Source organism: Sinocyclocheilus rhinocerous, unplaced genomic scaffold (assembly GCF_001515625.1).
Source record: "Sinocyclocheilus rhinocerous isolate Xijiao unplaced genomic scaffold, SAMN03320098_v1.1 scaffold3972, whole genome shotgun sequence".
Taxonomy (NCBI): domain Eukaryota; kingdom Metazoa; phylum Chordata; class Actinopteri; order Cypriniformes; family Cyprinidae; genus Sinocyclocheilus; species Sinocyclocheilus rhinocerous.
This window is the reverse complement of record NW_015635644.1, coordinates 49,628-67,558: the sequence shown is the minus strand read 5'-3', so window position 1 is coordinate 67,558 and position 17,931 is coordinate 49,628. Positions and strand designations below refer to the sequence as shown.

At 34.5% G+C, this 17,931-nt stretch overlaps 3 protein-coding genes across 4 annotated transcripts in view; all 3 read right to left on the bottom strand.

Moving 5' to 3' along the window:
• The window catches only part of spata6l (spermatogenesis associated 6-like), a 10,436-nt gene extending 9,184 nt beyond the window's left edge, over positions 1-1,252 (bottom strand). Inside the window, exons 1-3 of one of the 2 annotated variants that reach the window (XM_016561850.1) lie at positions 917-1,252; positions 602-739; positions 459-507 (exon numbers count right to left, since the gene is read on the bottom strand). In XM_016561850.1, coding sequence (XP_016417336.1) covers positions 459-507; positions 602-739; positions 917-994 — 265 coding nt within the window. In that variant the 5' untranslated portion in view covers positions 995-1,252. The remainder of the gene's footprint in view (positions 1-458; positions 508-601; positions 740-916) is intronic. The other variant, XM_016561848.1, reaches the window with a different exon arrangement.
• Positions 1,253-1,879: 627 nt separating this feature from the next.
• On the bottom strand, positions 1,880-5,755 carry LOC107747383 (gamma-aminobutyric acid receptor-associated protein). Its single transcript, XM_016561847.1, has 4 exons — positions 5,544-5,755; positions 3,316-3,394; positions 3,037-3,155; positions 1,880-2,604 (listed from the first exon to the last, which is right to left on the bottom strand). Exons 1-4 carry the CDS (start codon positions 5,631-5,633, stop codon positions 2,539-2,541), a joined length of 354 nt encoding a protein of 117 aa, XP_016417333.1. The 5' UTR covers positions 5,634-5,755; the 3' UTR covers positions 1,880-2,538.
• A 956-nt stretch (positions 5,756-6,711) lies between these two features.
• Positions 6,712-17,931, bottom strand: part of LOC107747382 (CTD nuclear envelope phosphatase 1A-like) — a 14,001-nt gene continuing 2,781 nt past the window's right edge. Inside the window, exons 4-9 of the mRNA XM_016561846.1 lie at positions 15,158-15,224; positions 14,857-14,975; positions 13,638-13,826; positions 13,387-13,498; positions 7,941-8,025; positions 6,712-7,863 (exon numbers count right to left, since the gene is read on the bottom strand). Of these exons, the coding sequence (XP_016417332.1) occupies positions 7,803-7,863; positions 7,941-8,025; positions 13,387-13,498; positions 13,638-13,826; positions 14,857-14,975; positions 15,158-15,224 (633 nt within the window). The 3' untranslated portion in view covers positions 6,712-7,802. The remainder of the gene's footprint in view (positions 7,864-7,940; positions 8,026-13,386; positions 13,499-13,637; positions 13,827-14,856; positions 14,976-15,157; positions 15,225-17,931) is intronic.

Here is a 17,931-nt window from a genome sequence, read left to right as displayed (position 1 = left end):
GCGGCAACAACAATACTACAGCGAGAATAAAAGTTACGCCTTCTTTCTTTGCGTGAACATTTGGGAGGTGTTATGCAAATCTTCCCACATCGTGACGTAGATATTTGGGGGCGTGTTAGAACGAGCCGTTTTAGGTAGGTGTGGCTAACTCTTAACTTTTATAAAAGAATATCTCTTTGGATTTGAGACTTTAGTCTTTGCAACTTTACAGATCTTATCTATGCACGAACAGCTTGTAACACTCCAAAGAGAAAGGAAAATTTGAAATCGCATCATATGACCCCTTTAAAAGTGTATTCTTTAAAAAATGTACTTGCAGATAATGTAATAAATAAAAGGCCACTTAAGTGTACTTAAAGAGAGCAGGCTTTCCTGATGTTCCTTAACTACGCAAGTACATTTTTATTATTACATAGGAGAACAAGAGGAGGAGAAAGAAGAAAAAAGCAGCATCTCACACTGCAGGAATTCAGCTATTGCTGCAGGATCGGTGGCATAATTCAGTATCTACAAGAGAGAGAGAAAGATGAGAGTTTGTAAAACAGTGAGAGGGCTTTTTAAAACTTTATTTAAAATAGACAGAATAATAAAATCACTCCACCTTTTCAAACCTGATTTTCTCCCGGATCAGTAATGGAAACACTGCAGGAAGACATTCCGACTTCCTGTATTTATTCATTAGACTCACACTGATGTAAACATCATCTTTGGATGGCAGATGCACCCCTGGACAGGTTATCTAAAATTCAGATATGATTAAACTCCATATTCCCAGCTAACAGAATGACACACAACAGTCTGCACTGCATATGGCCGATATACTGAGTCTGTTCATTTGGTTCAGCATTAATTAGTTCCTGTTTAGTCACAGTTCAGTTGATCTCACTAAGCATAATAATGATCAATAATTCCTCACCGCCCTCAGGTGGAGTTCAACGACCACTTTAACTGCTTTGTGAGGCATGCTGTGTCTTATTTTCTCGAGATCATTCATAACATGGTCAATCCAGGAAAGCGTCGGGTTTCCATGGCATCGTGGAAGTCTAGATCATTTCAGCGATTCGGTTCATTCGAACGGTTCAAACACAACTCAGTGATTCTTTTACGCCACGACGTAATGCCGTCATCACGTGGTCCATGACATTCTGCCCTAAGTTAATTTGTATTTATTGTAATTATTGAAATTTCACGTGTTGTCATTTTCAGCTCATAAAATAAAGTCTTGTTAAGCCTAAATATAATTTTAATTCACCTTAAATATTACTAGAATTAATTTAAAATATCTTTGCATGAACATAGGTCGTTTTAAGATGTTATTTATTAACTACTCTTTATGATCGAATATTATGCATGACCGAATATTTGACTAAAAGAAATGTTATTCAAGAACAATTCATTCAGTCATATTCGTGAACCGGTTAAACAGATGAAAAGATTCTCAAAGTAACGAATCAGACTTTTATTTTGAAACAGCCAATAACCGGAAATTAGATTAGACAAAACATGGGAGTCGTAGTTCTGTACCTCATTTGTAGTTTACACTACTTTGTCACACTATCAACATTGCATTTAAAATAAAAACTAAACACATATTGTGTGTGTGTGTGTGTATATATATATATATATATATATACATGAATGATGTATTTGTGTATTTCACCAAAAAAAAATATATATATTCTCACAGTTGAGTCAAAGCTGTTAAATGAAATTGAGAATCCAGAAGGAAATTAGGAGGATTCTATGATTGTGGACACTATTGCTGCTGACATTAGTGCAATTATATGAATATTATTGCACAGCTGTTTCCATCTGAGCTTCCATATTAAATATAGCAGTTTATTTCACCAGATGTGAGATAAAATGACAACAGACAAAATTGGTGTGCATTTGGTTTATATGGTTATTGTCAGGGGTACCAGAAATACAACTGAATACCAAGATTAAAAAACAAAACAATACAAAACTGCAAATAAAACTTGCACTTTCGATTTACAACTTAAAATAAATCTACCATCTACATTCATTTAGGTACAATAATAAAAGAAAACCAAGGTAACAACAGCATATTAGACTTAGCTGATAACAGAATACACTTTAGTCCCATTTCTCGACTGACTGACCAGCGAGTGCTGGACTGCACATGCTAGTTAGAAACCATCTAGAAGAGCAAACGCTCATTTATGGTCAGAAACATTTGACATGAGCTTGACTAGGAAAGGTCTAAATATTATAAATGGACACACAGCTGCATATAAGCGGAAATCAATTCGAATTGTAACAGTATCAGTGACATGTCCACAGCATTAGAGCTTTGCAAGACCCGTGAAAAATAAAAAACTGCTTCTTAGTAAATTCTTAATAAACATCAGAATTGAATGTCAGGCCGAATGATAAAAACACAAAGGAGATATGTTAAATTGAAAGCAAAAGTGCATCTGATACTTCAGTTCCGAGAGCGCTAGGCTGCCAGCATGACGTCTATATATTGTTTTAAAAGGAAGAAAGAGAGGAGATGAGGGTCGTTTCCCTTTGGCTCTATTCTCCATACACACTCTCGTCACTGTAGGCGATGTAAAGGAAGAAATCTTCTTCGTGATGTTCCTGTGTGTGAGAAAGTGTAATTACAAGAGGAACAAAATGACTTTGATTAGTGCTGGACGGTACGACCAAAAATTTATATCACGGTATTTTTCTAAATTATACCGGTTTCACGGTACATGACGGTATTTTTCTAAATTATACCGGTTCTGTGTCATCATGTTCTATTAGTTCTACAGCTTCAGTTTCGGAACTTTCATGCTTAGTAACACATACAGCTGTTCCCTCACCGCAGTGCAACAGTGAAAAGGGACTTCTTTCAAACAGTGTCGCGTTCCGAACGTTGTTTAAGCGACATACACCGGTATTGCGGTATTTTAAAAATTCATATCATAACAAAAATAAACACCGGTATTCGGTATGAACCGGTATACCGCCCAGCACTAACTTTGATACTGACAAACCAATCAGAGTGAAAGAAAGAGCGAGAGATACCTGGTACAGCTGGCCCATGGTGGCGGAGGTCGGGGGAATGACGTTGTTTACGAAGAAGAAGAGAGCATCCTCGGCTCTCAGGTGGATTCGCTTGCGGATGAGAAAGTAAAACTGGCCCACTAAAAAAAATTACAGTTCTTTAATATGTTGTTTTACTACGCCAACATAAAAATGCTCCCTACAAAACAACAAAAACGTATCTTCTTTTGACAGCATTTGATCTTCTGATTGTAAATGAACATCATTAAAACATCTTTAGAAACGTAAAAAAGCACTTACCCGTCAGGTCAGAGGGGACCAGGTATTTCTTCTTGTCTAGGTCCCCTATTCTGGCTTTAGGAGCTTTTTCCACAATTACCTAGTACAGAATCAAACAAACACTTTTAAGTGTAGAAATTATAGTGTACAGGTAAAGCAAGAGTCCACCCAAAAATGAAAATCAGCTGACAATGTACTCACCCTCAGGCCATCCAAGATATAGATGAGTTTGTTTCTTCATCAGAAATGTAGCATTGCTTCACTTGCTCACCAGTGGATGCTCTGCAGTGAATGGGTGCCGTCAGAATGAGAGTCCAAACAGCTGATAAAAACATCACAATAATCCACACCACTCCAGTGCATCTAACATCTTGTGAAGAGAAAAACTGTGTTTATAAGAAACAAATCCACCAAGATGTTTTTAACTTCAAATCATAGCTTTTGGCTAAAATATGAGTCCTCTATCCATAATATTGTCTCCTCCGGTGAAAGCTTCTCTTGTCTGCATCGGGAGAGAAATCTGCACAGATCAACCACTGTTTACAAGTGAAAAACAAACAGTATGTGGGTGGATTTTGATGTGAGAGGACAACAGGAGATGGACTTTATCACTTGAGGAAGCGTTATTATGGATTTTGGCGAGGAGCGATGATTTAAAGTTAAAACGATGGATTTGTTTCTTACAAACATGCAGATTTTTGGTTTTTAACTTCAAATCATAGCTTTTGGCTAAAATATGAGTCCTCTATCCATAATATTGTCTCCTCCAGTGAAAGCTTCTCTTGTCTGCATCGGGAGAGAAATCTGCACAGATCAACCACTGTTTACAAGTGAAAAACAAACAGTATGTGGGTGGATTTTGATGTGAGAGGACAACAGGAGATGGACTTTATCACTTGAGGAAGCGTTATTATGGATTTTGGCGAGGAGCGATGATTTAAAGTTAAAACGATGGATTTGTTTCTTACAAACATGCATCTTTTCTCTTCACAAGATGTTAATTGATGGACTGGAGTGGTGTGGATTATTGTGATGTTTTTATCAGCTGTTTGGACTCTCATTCTGACGGCACCCATTCACTGCAGAGGATCCACTGGTGAGCAAGTGATGCAATGCTTAATCACTTCATCTATATCTTGGATTGCCTGAGGGCGAGTACATTTTCAGCAAATTTTCATTTTTGGGTGAACTATTCCCCTAATCTAGCCTTAGGTGAAACTGATATAAACTGCTGGTTTACTTTCAATTAATTTCACTCATTTCTTTCATATTTCGAGCCCACAAAGGGTGATTTTTTTGACTCAGAGCAAAGAGGATCTGAGAGCAGCTGTGCTATTTTTGATAATTAGGCTGCAGATGAGGAACAAGATAAAACACTTAAGACCCAAGACTATTTAAGACTATATTGCTTCTCGGAAATATATTCATGTTTTGTTTTTCCTCATATGTAAAACGTCCATTGCTACCAAAATTAACATAATGTCTCAGAGAAATGTGAATTCTTCAAATCTTATTTGTAAAAAAAAATGAGTGTTTCAAATAATTCAACTGAATGTCATAAATTGTATATGCCACAAAGCATCTTATAAATAACCTTCTTTTGGTAGTAACAGGTTCAAACAGGAGAAAGAAAGAAAAATACTGCAATATTTAATTGTTAGAGGATTGCTTGTTTTGTTGTTTTACTGGTTTGGATGTTTATATGGTAAGCAAAGCCAAACTTGTGGATGTGAACATGTTGACTGAAGGACATCGAGGCTATTTTAGGAACCACTACTTCAACATGGTCCTAAATGTATTATTTTACCTCACAAATACAATTTAAATACGACCATCCACACATCTGTACACTACAGGAGGTCAATCTGTCCATAAAGCCTTGAGGATTAAAGCAGACAAAACACAAACCACCTTAACGAGTATTTATCTGTTCGTGCAGATTTGATTTGAAAAGAGTGATTTCAAACGTGCATAACGCGAACAGACACTTTATTTAAATAATAATAAAGACGCTGAGATCAACAAGGCCTTCAGCAGTTTCGCCCTTCATACGCTGCTAAAGCTAAACATGTTTACGTTCGTGTAACTTATGCTTACAAAGAGCGAATGAACACATGATTAATTTTTTTTTATGACGGACGAATCGTTTAAATCACGTAGAAACATCACGCCTTTCACGTTTTACTTGTTTGTTTTGCTTCTCATAACGCTAACGCTAGCTTCTGTTTACACACATCAAACCGACTTACAGGAACCCTGTCTGGATATTTCTTCCTGATTTTCTCTCCCTCCGATCGCCTCTTCTCAAAAGGATGCTCTTCTTTGTATTGAAACTTCATGGTTGTTAAAGGAAGAGTAAGTTAGTCTTTTAAACACACTCACTCACACACACAGATGTGTCAGAGGTGTTACCGAGCGCTTCACACGCAGCTGCTGAGCTTCCCCGTCTGCGCATTAATACGGACGCACTACATTTACATTATTTTTGTCAACACAAAACCACATTTTCCAGAGAATCACACATGCAGAAAAATTATTTGAAACATTTGATACAAAGCCTATTAAAGGTGATCGATGGTTACTAAAGACGTTTCTGATATCTCGTTATGTGAGGAAGGAACTACTTTTTCGCGTATACAGATATACAAGCGGTGCTCCGGTCAGTCATATGACCGTCTCCCTTCACTTCCGGTATCCAAAGTGACGCAGAGCTGTTTTTATTATTAGGAGCAAATCAGGGTTATTATAGTTCACTAAAACTTGATATTAAATAAATGTTAACTGAAATAAAATATTAAAAATACATTTCTCATTTGGTTTAACTTGTACTAAAATAACAAAAACTGAAATTGATAGATAAATAAACATAAGAAAACTAATTAAAATGACGAAAACACAAAATTAAAATAAAAACGAAATGATATAAAACGAATTTCATTCATACTAAAATAACACTGGAGAAAATGTGATAATTTAGGTTATGTGCACTCTTTTTGTGTTAAAACTTTTATATTTTGGTATACTCTTGTGTACTTTGTTCTAATAAAACATTACTTATCTCTCATAACGTGATATATATATATATAGTGTTGTCCAGTATATGTAAACTCCTGTAAAACAAGATGAACAAAACGTGTTTAAGATAGGATTTCTAAATATATTTTTCTTACCCCACCAATTATTGGTTATTTTTGTTTTGAGCTCAATTCAAACTAAACTTAATCAAGTTTATATATATATAATGTTGTTGTTTTTTTACGTAAAAACCTTTTTTTTTTTTATGCATCTGGAGGGTAGAAAATATTTGTTGCTTAGAGAAAATTTTGCATTAGAAATGGTTTTCTGCAACTGTTCCCTTAAACTATTAATGAGAGCGTAAATGAAAACTGAACCCATAGTATAGGATAGTAACACGTTTTTATTAGTAACGTGCACAGGTCTACGGACTTGTGTCCCAGGAAGCTGCCTTGAGACTTCACAAGTGTTAGACCGATGAGAATAGAACTGACATTATCTGACAGGTGCACAGAGAAACCAACATGGCCTTGAGTACAAAAAAAAGGTGTCTGTTGCTCAGTCATCTCTTCAACACAATGAAGTTCTATAAATTCAAGTCTTGCCATTATTACATTTTCAGGAAAAAACAAACAAAAACACATTTGTAAAAAGGCATCCAAGTGGTAGGATTTCACAACCAACCACATACATTCTCTGTAGAGAACAATTAGCGCAGAAAGGCTTAAAATCTGTCGTTCAGCTTCTTCAAAGCTCGTATTCTATTACATCCTCCCTGATAATCATGACCAATTCATTTACTGCCAAAAAACTTAAGAATCTGCTGCAGAATTTATCTCCATGATCCGAATTTGAACAGGCCTACCATACAGAAGTCATTAAAACCCCATGTCTTCAGAGACAGTACCTCAATTATAGCATATATAACTCTACCATGATAACCCTGAAATCTACCAGTCTGTCATAATCCGTGTCATTAGCAGTTTTCCAGTGAACTCTATTGGATGTGCAGAGTGCTGCTGGCCAGTTCTGAGCAGATCTCCATTCGCACCACCTTTAGAAGTGAGGTATGACGTCCCAAGCTGGGATTGAAGACGCAAGTCACGAAAAGGTCTGTTTTTTTTCTTGCCTCAAATATCTTCACATATTTAAAAAGAAAAACAGCAGATGTCCTCATACACGCATACCACAAACATAACTCACTCACACAATCAGCATAGGTAGAGCTGTAAGGCAGAGGCTCCATTTTGAAGAAGGGACAAAAAAAAAAACCGTAGGGATAAAAAAAAAAAAAAAGCTTCCCGAAACATCCTAAAGTTTGCCTTTTCCATCCCCTTTGAGTTCGGGACAGACTCTCCTCCCGATGGCCCTCACGTAAGGCCGTTTCCGGGAGGCGACGAGTCGAGGGAGAACGAACAGTCAGAAGGAAGCAGTTGGAAAAAAACAAAAAGCAAAAAGAAGAGCGGACTTGAAGAAAGCCCTTGGTCGGATGATCACCAGAGTCGATGCTGGTGGAGATTTCTGCTCAGGACGGATCGTACATCTGCCGTGAATCTGAAAAGGGAACACACAGTGAAGTGGAGTTCAAGTAAAAATAATTTTTGCATGTTTTGAATGCTCTAGATCTTTACCGTAGTGCATCCAGCATGGGCAGCAGGTTAAGAAGTGCTGTGTCACTGGGGTCACTAAACCATGACTTTATAGGTATTGCATTATCTATGGGCAAAAAAAAACAGGGAAAAAAAAGTGTTACAAATAATCACGTATTTATGGAAGCCACTTTCTTCCACAGAATAAAACAAAATTTAAAAAATGCTAATTATTCTCACACAATTCGGACTTTTTTTCTTGCAATTGCAAGTTTAAAGCCCCGTTATTACGATATTAGCGTCCACACCAGCGAACGATATCGTCTGTTTATTCTAAGCGCACATGCGTCTGCCGCTTTAAATTCTTGAGCTCGTTACAGCAGGATGGATTCTGATTGGCTGTCAGTGTTTTATCGTTCATCAGCTGGAAAAAAAATCATTTTGAAAGTGATCCCAACGATATCGTTCCTCTGTATCGTTATCGTTGTGGTGTGAACTATGCTATTCTTTAATATTGAGAACGATTTTTAGAACTATCTTTATCGTTATCGTGCTTTGTGTGAACGGGCCTTAAGTCTCGCAATTGTGACTTTTTCCCTCAGAATTGCATGATATAAACTCGCAATTCAGACTTTTTAATAATAAAAATAATAAAAGTCTCAAATAAAAATAAAGCAAAACAGTAATAAAATAATTCTCAAAATGGATTTAAAATGCAACGGTGCGGGTTTTATGAAGGTAAATTGAAGACTTTTTCGAGACCTTTTTTTAAAAGCAATTAAAGACAACGTAAGGAATAAATCAAGAACAAAATACGTCAATACATTCTCTAGCTTCTTGAAAATACTTTGATTAATTTCAATTGTGAGAAATAAAATCAGAATTGTGAGATATAAACTCGCACTTCTGACTTTTTCTCACAATTGCAATTATATCGCTTAATTCTGATGTTTTTTTCTATTAGTTTATATCTTGCAATTTTGACTTTTTCTTGAAATTCTCTTTTTCTTGAAATTTTGTTATGAAGACAAAAAAAATGTACATTCTGACTTTATAACTCAATTGCAACTTTATATGCAATTCTAATAATCTTTTATATTTTTTTATTCAGTGGCGGAAACAGACTTCCATACATATTCAAAACAAACACATTCTAGGGGAGAAAAAACGTTTCTCCGTTAACTACATAAATCTTACAGTTGACTATTATAAATCTAAATCCATAAATTTGTGACTAATAGTGACAAATAATCATCACAAAAATAATGTGTATTATCCAAGACAGAGCTAATCATGTATTGATCAGTTCTTCTAAACTGCTAAACACTTTTTCTCTGTGGTCATTTACTTAAAGGGTCATGAAATACTAAACTAAGTTTTCTTGTGTTGCACATTGTAGAAGACAATAGCTACGTTTACATTTAATGATGGCTTAATCGGATTGAAAAGCCTTCATGTTAATACCTCAATCAAACTGCTGACTGAATTAAAATGGTGTAGACCTGGAATAATCAACAGAAACGATCAACTATATTCTCAGTTAGATTAAAAAGAAATAACAACCTTGCGCAGTAACGTGATCCGTATGTTTACATAGGTTTTGCATCATACGAACATATGTGTGTTTACTTATGCCTCATGTCTAAGTAAATATTCAGTCTCATCCACTGGAAAGTTCATAAATATTTGCTCAAAAAGCTCTTTTGACATACATGTCAGCCTTTTTTTCCTTTTCTTTTTTTAGCCATGCCGAGGCATTATGTTCACAGTAGTTCTGGTGACATTATGACGATCTCCTAAAAAAACAGCTTTGAAGATACCAAGAGCTCCTAAAAACCACAACAAATTCTTGGCGAATAAAGCCAATTCTGATTCTGATCACAGTGTCTTTCTCCAGTTCTGAACGCGGCGACTGGGCGCTACACAAGCGCTGCGATTTTGTTTTGAATATGAAAACAAATGTGAATCAGATTGCAAGGCTGCATATAAACAGAACTTTCAGAATCTGAAATCAGATTAGATTCATTCTGACTGATGAAAACTAGTGCATGTGTAAACATACCTAGTATTAACATCCCTTAATTTTAAATTGTAGGGGAAAGCTGGTTGATTTTTAGCTTGTTCGTGCTATTTTATTGCATCTTTGGTTTAAAATCTTCTCTTCGACAGACCTTGAGTCTCTGACACATGCGATCCATCCATACTGTGAGTGTAACTGCTCTAAACACCACAAAATAACAGTCTCAAAATGTATTCAACAGTGCGTTCATATATTAAAGGTTACTGCAGGTTTTATGAAGGTAAATTTAAGACTTTTTCTAGACCTTTTTAAAACCCAATTAAAGAAAATTTAAGGAATAAATAGAGGAAATATGTCAATCCATTCTCTAAATATAAAGGTTTAGGAAGCACAGCGAGTTGTATTAGCATATAAAAAAAGCGCAAATATGATGGAAATAACTTAAACCTTCTGATGACACTGCAAAGACGTGATGATCTTCCTCAGTATTTTTGTCTTGGTTTTTTTAGTCTAAAGATTCTTAAAGGATGCAAAATGACACAAGTCCTGTTTTCTGAGCAATTGATCGAAATTAAGATTAAAACCAGAACAAATATTTGTGAATGGGCTCAGAAAACCTCAATTCAAAGGCAAAACAGGTTTTCATTCTTGTTTAATGCATAAACTCACTTAAATTGTGTTAAATTTCTCAAAAAACAAATCTTCATTTTTCCATCTCAAGCAAATGTATCTTGGTTTAGATATTTCAAGATATCTGCTTAATGCAGTGCAAGCAACATTTAATGCCATAACTTTATGAATTTAAGATTTTCTGCCCTGACGGACAGTCAGGACTGCTGAGAAGATTCCCCCTGCCCAACCTCCAAGATCTTTACACCTCCAGAGTGAGGAAAAGGGCTAAGGAAAATCACTCTGGACCCCTCACATCCAGTCCACTCTCTCTTTCAACTGTTGCCCTCCGGCCGGCGCTACAGAGCACCGATCACCAGAACAGTTTTTTTCCCGCAGGCTATATTGCCCATTATAACTGACACATTTATACATAGCATCTGAAAATTGTAAACTACATAAACTGCACACTTGTAAATAGCATACAGTATCTGTACATTCATTAAAACAATTATATTGCATTATTAAATTTTTTTTTATATTACTGTTATATTTCATCTCTACTGTGTAAGAGAGTGAGTGTGTGTGTGAGAGAGAGAGTGAGAGTGTGTGTGTGTGTGTGTGTCTGTGTGTAAACATACTTTAATACATAATAAAGCTCTTTCTGACTTCTGATTTCAGACCTTTTTAAGGCCTTAATTTGTGGAAGGGCAAATTAAGTACTTGTAATTAGATTACATTACATTTTAAAATACTCGTAATCAGACTACAGTTTACAGACTACTACTTTTTCATTGATTACATGATTACATATTCACACAAACACTTATATACTCTCAGAAAGTCTTCCAGTTTTGTGGACATTCACACAGAGACCAGTCACTAGTCAGGTGGCTACACAGCATTTGACCACTGGATTTACAAAAATCAGCTCAGTTTTAAGAAGCGTTTTCTCAACTACTGATGAACACTAATGAATTTCTTTTTTAATTATCACTCAGTAGGTTATTTAACCATGTATTATTGTCTTTAGTCTTTCAAACACACTAAAATGCACAAATTCACATTATTTACACGTAATGCAGGCATTCCCAAACTTTTTTTGGTCAGCTGAATCTCTTTCACCTAATATATTTACTTGAAGTAACACTGAGATTTTAAGGTAATAAGTTAATAATTAAGTAACACATTTGCATGTTCACGGTTCTCTGGTTAGTGATCACATGACATGCAGGTAAACAAATATTTGATCTTTTTTAGTAAATGCTTTATTTTAATTGTTATTTTAAAATTCATTTGACATTTTTATGATGTGCTAAATTATTAGCTTTTCATTAAACTCACGAACCCCCCGCAGTTTCTTCACAAAGCTCAGTTTGGGAAACTTTGACAGAATGTAATGTTCATTTTGTTAATAACAACGAATGGAATATATTTTCTTTGTATATTTATGTCAATATGGTAGAAGATGATCCTATTTAAATCAATGTGATAAACGAGTTAGGGCAAAAGTAATCTAAAAGTAGTCTGATTATATTACCTGATATGTGTAATAGATTATGCTACGAACTACAATTTTTGTCATGTAATTTGGAATCAGTAACGGACTACAATTTTCAAGTAATCTACCCAACTCTGTTTGTTTGTTTGTTGCGTGCAATAGTGAACTGCAGTGTGCATTTGGAGGAACCTTTGATGCTTGTACATCAATGATCGTAAAATAAAACCGATTGGATCAGAAGCCATCGTTGTGCTGTGTCTCCCCTCTTCCCTCTCCACTTTGCAGTTCACCACACCCACATTTCATTACTATTCAAATCTGTCGTTCAGCTTCTTCAAAGATCATATTCTTTTATGTCCTCCCTGACAATCACGATAAATGTATTTACTGCCAAGAATAAAATAGGATGAGAACTGACCAGAAGAACAAAACTTTTGCCGCTAAATTGATCTCCATTATCAGTTTCATGACCCTTTAAGTAGTTGCAACCTAAAGTTCAGATGTTCTCAACATTAGATTCATTATATGCATGTATGATCAATCCTTTTAAAGCCAACATTACAATCCATAAAGTGATGCATTTCAGAGTAAAATTAATAGGGTGCTTGATTTCATCCAAACTATTTGGATTCTGTAAAGTTGTCTATAATATAATATGATATGACATATGATATGATATGATATGATATAATATAATATAATATAAGTGACCCTGGACCACAAAAGCAGTCTTAAGTCGCTTGGGTATGTTTTTAGCAATAGCCAAAAAAACATTGTATGGGTCAAAATTATTGATTTTTCTTTTATGCCAAAAATCATTAGGATATTAAGTAAAGATTATGTTCCATGAAGATATTTTGTAAATTTGCTACTGTAAATATATCAAAACTTAATTTTTGATTAGTAATATGCATTGCTAAGAACTTCATTTGGACAACTTTAAAGGTGATTTTCTTAGTATTTTGATTTTTTCGCACCCTCAGATTCCAGATTTTCAAATATCTGTATCTCGGCCAAATATTGTCCTATCCTAACAAACCATACATCAATGAAAAGCTTATTTATTCAGAGATGTATAAATCTCAATTTAAAAAAATTGACACTTAAGACTGGGTTTGTGGTGCAGGGTCACATATAATATAATATAATATAAAAAATAATAAATAAAAATCCTATATTAAATTTGATGTTTGCTTATGGTTCACATTGCTGTGATGCTGAACGTAGAAATGGCCTGAAGTACAGACATCATGTAGAGAGACCAGCTGGACAACCGCTCACACACACACACACACCTTAATCCTGCAAAAGCAGCTCTACACACTACAGCGTGCTGCTGAAATCAGGTCTAGTTTTACCTGGATGACTGCGATATGCTCCCGGCGAGTTGTCAAGAATGACTATACTTGATAAGTCGTCATGTACAACGGACAGGTCTTTAATATAACTACCTGAATCCAGCGTACAGTGCTGCACAAGATAAAGACAACACAAAAAGAAGAGAAAATATTATAGACATACTGTATATGCTTTCAGATTTTCGGCCTTTTCCATACTGCTCATGGCAAATGTTTATGCAAAATGAAACGTCAAGAGTTTCAGCGGTTACCTGTCTGTAGTATCTTCTTTTTAGGAATCCCTTGTTGTTATCCAGCTTATCAGCTACTGCAGAACCATAGATCTCCATACTAGCAGTGAACACTACTAACTCATACCACTGACTGACCACCTCCAGGAAGAAGTCCACATGCGGCCTTTTATGTACAAAGAATCTGACCAGGTGTTTGTCTATTACCACCTGAAAAACAACAACAGCTTATATGAGAAAAATGAAACGAGACATTTGGAGGGGTTTTTTTAACTACGGATGAAACGGTAATAAATGGTTAATTGATAGCTAATAATAATAATAATAATAATCATGCATTATTATTATTATTATGGTAACACTTTTCAATAAGGTTACATTTGTTAATATTAGTTAACTACATTAGTTAACATTTATTACTATTAGTAAATGTACATTTCAGCATTTACTAATACATTAATAAAATCAGAAGTTGTATCTGTTTATATTATGTAATGGATCTGAGCATGAACTAACAATTAACAAGCAGCTGCATTTTTATTAACTAATGTTTTGTTATAATGTAACAAAAATATTACTCACTGTCAGTTCATGTTACCTAATGGGACCTTATTGTAAAGTGTTACCATTATTATTAATTACTATTATTGTATTAATATTATTATAGTATTTTAAAGTTATATTTTAATATAAACAACATTTTTATTATTATTATTAATATTGGCATTTATATTAAAAATATCATATTAAAAAACTATAATAAGATTAGTAATACTTGATACTTACATTAATGTTATTCTATTGTAATAATATAATAGTAAAATAATACTATTATTATTATTATTATTGATCTATTATTATATTTTAATATTGTTATAGTATTTTAGTGTTATCATATTTTAAATCAAAATATACTAATAACTTTTTACAATTTACTAATACAATTTATTAATATAATAATACCACACTACTAACAATAATTATAATAATCATAACAATAGTTATTGTTATTATTATTTTTAATTAATTAATTTATTTTGTGAGAGCAACTGCTGGCTGATGAAATATTTTCGAGCTAAGCATAAAGAAAAACAGAAATTTCCAAGAATTACCCTGGCCTAGAATCATAATAACTGACTCTTCCTGGTTTTCAATGAGCGTGGTAACCTTTGTTTATAGATAGCTATGCATTTTTAATACTGCAAATTTGGAAAACTTATTCAAAAACATTTCGTCTTACTTTGAGGATGAAGTCTGGCGGTGTCCCAGGCCGCACTGTAGGTCTGAGAACTCCATCGTGATGCGAGTGGATCAACGTCTCGTCGAGATCTAAAACTAAGATCTTTCGCTTCACGGTGTCTGAAAAGAAACACAAACTCGCGTTACTCAGTGAAAGTCAGCATATGAAAACACTGCACACAAACACAACACAGCAAGTTGATTAATCAAACAGCTGTCTCAATGACAACTCACACTCAGATCGGGCTTTCTGTTGTCATACCAGTAACTTTTAACTTGAGGAGAAGAAAAGAAATACTCACTGAGTCTGTTTCTGGAAATGGGTGACAATGGTAAGATGTCATAGCGCACCGTTTGATACTGGATTATCTAGAAAAGGAAGGAGACAAAACAGGAAACAGCCACCTCAGTACACCGCACTGCGTGAAACATGTATTATACAGCAGAAGACAATGAGTACACCTTTTACAGTTTATTTAGCATGCTATATTGGTTTTAATGAAACATTTTTACATTTGAACAAATTCATAACTTTTAAGAACCCACTCGTCTCTTAAGACAAGTGAATAAAGGGCATTTGAACATCACATCAAAGCACACTAAAAAAAAAGCTTGTCTATTTCTGAAGCAGGCAGAACTCTAAATGAGAAAAAAAACACACAGTAAATAAAAATAGTCCATAATTGACTTAGTTGAGGGATCAAACTATTATTCTTAGTATAAAAAAAAGACAGAAAGACATATATTAAAATATATTTATTAATTTATATTATAAAAATAGACATTTTAATAAATAATATTTTAGTAAAATAATATAAAAGATCAGGATTCATGATAAGCATTAGCAAATCAATCAAACATTCAACCAAAATCAACAAATAATAATAATAAAAACAACAAATATTTATTAATAATGAATATTTCCTATTTAAATTTAAATTTTTGCTATTAAACATATTATTCACAAATATGTTTTAGTTAATATTTAATTTGCATCAATTATAAATATTATTATGTTTTCAATAAGTTATATTTTAATTAAATAAACTGATATATTGGCATTAGGGTGCTTCTGCTCTCCAGATATCAGGATTGGCATCAACCAAAAAACAAACAAACAATAATAATAAATACATATAAATAATATCTACAAATATTTATTAGTTTATAATTGTATTGGTTAAAAATGTCCATGGCTAATTTGTTATTTAAAAGTGTTCCAGCCCCTGAAACGGTTAATACCAGGTTTTCAGTAACTGTGGGATCCCTGAATTAATCAAAACGAATATAAGAGGTGTCCTGGAGTAGCAGATTACTCAAGGAAACAACCTTCGGCAATGATTTGTTTGTTTGTGTTTAACGCCAAGCCAGCTTCTGCGGCTATTTTCTTGACGAGAAAATGTATGGCTAAATTATATCAGATTTGTACCATTTATTTTCGCTAAAAACTGTATTAGGCTTAACTCTGTTAAAAATCTCTTCAAAAGAATTAACTGGAAAAAAAAAAAAAAAAGTTCTCTCACAGGCTTAATACCAGTACAATCTAACAAAACATGGGTTTTGGCAGAGAGAACATGTTGGAGGATCTTCTCCTAATATGAAAAACTTGTGCGTCATCCTGGAATTACCTTTTCCACAGCGGGCATAAACAATACCTTCTGCAATGAACCTGAGCTCAACTCAGATCGCGTTCCCTTTAAGAGGTGCGAGACCCTCCGGCTCGGCCCACTGCTCACCACAATGTGGATACTCTTCCTCTCTTTCTCCAAATCCCTCTCTTCTGAGCTATCTTTAGCCCTCCCAGCTGTCTAAAAGTGTCAGCGGAACTTGGGACAGCACAGCCGAGTGAAACTGCCAGGGTGACTTTGAAAAGGGGGCTGTTTATTCCCAACCCGATTTAGGCCTCAATAAGGACTCATTCATAATGTCGGGTCAAGCTGAACCGACCCGATGCCCACATGACTGTAAAGCATGAACTTCTGAAAGTGACCAGCAGTGTTTTAGCATTACTTAAAAAGTAATGTCACAAATCAGAAAACGTAATTTTAACATCAATGTGAATGACAAAAAAATGAATGACACTCATTTTGTATCATTGTGACTTTGCTTTCCATACACTTTAAGTACATCTTCATATACCACAGCAAAAACTATAGTCTGAGAAAGTTCAAACTTGATTAAAGGCAAGTGAACAGTCAGTAAAAAAAAAAATAAAGAAAAATAAAAAAAAATAAACAATTTACAAGCATAGATGCACGGGTCCTGTTAGGTAAACCTGCATCCGCAGTACACAACAGAACACCCGACCCGTTATCCGACAGCAGCCAGCACCAATTTAATTCTGTACCCGACCCGTTTGACATAAAGACCGCGACCTGAACCGCACCCGCATTAAATAGGCTACTGCATCAGTAAGGCAAAATTATTTATTTTCTCATGTGACACAAGCAATCAAACCAAAATAGGCATTTTAAGTTGGTGCTTTGAAGAGAAATAGACAAGCAGCGCAACAGAAGAATGATAAGAACGCGCATCCTTCCTGTATACAATACAAACTTTTGCCTACATCTTGTGAACAATCTGCCAGGCTGTTTTGAACAAATGTGCATAAACTACATACTTAAATCTTCATAAATGAAAAGAACATATTTAGATATGACTTTACTGTTAAGTGCCATTGTCTCTCCTTAAACTCTGCAGTGTATAGGCTATGCGGCCGTTAGTCTTTTACAGAAGCATTAAAAATAAATGTACGGTATCATGATTATAGTTAAATAAGATGAAAGACATAGGCTATAATATAAAGAAATTAGCTACATTTATTTTCAAATTAAATCACAACACACATTTATCATTCAGTCTAGTGCGTTTTACATAAAATGTAAGCGCAACTTGTGTAGATTTAAAAAGACATGACTGCTTAATTTTGGTGTGTATTTGTATACTTTTACCATCTAATCAATCTCAGCATGCTTTAATTTTGTGTCGCTAGACGTTTGCATCACTAAGGTTAAGTTAGCCTAAGTCTTTCTTTGGCCTGCGTTCTGGAAGTGATCTGTTAAATCTAATAAACTTT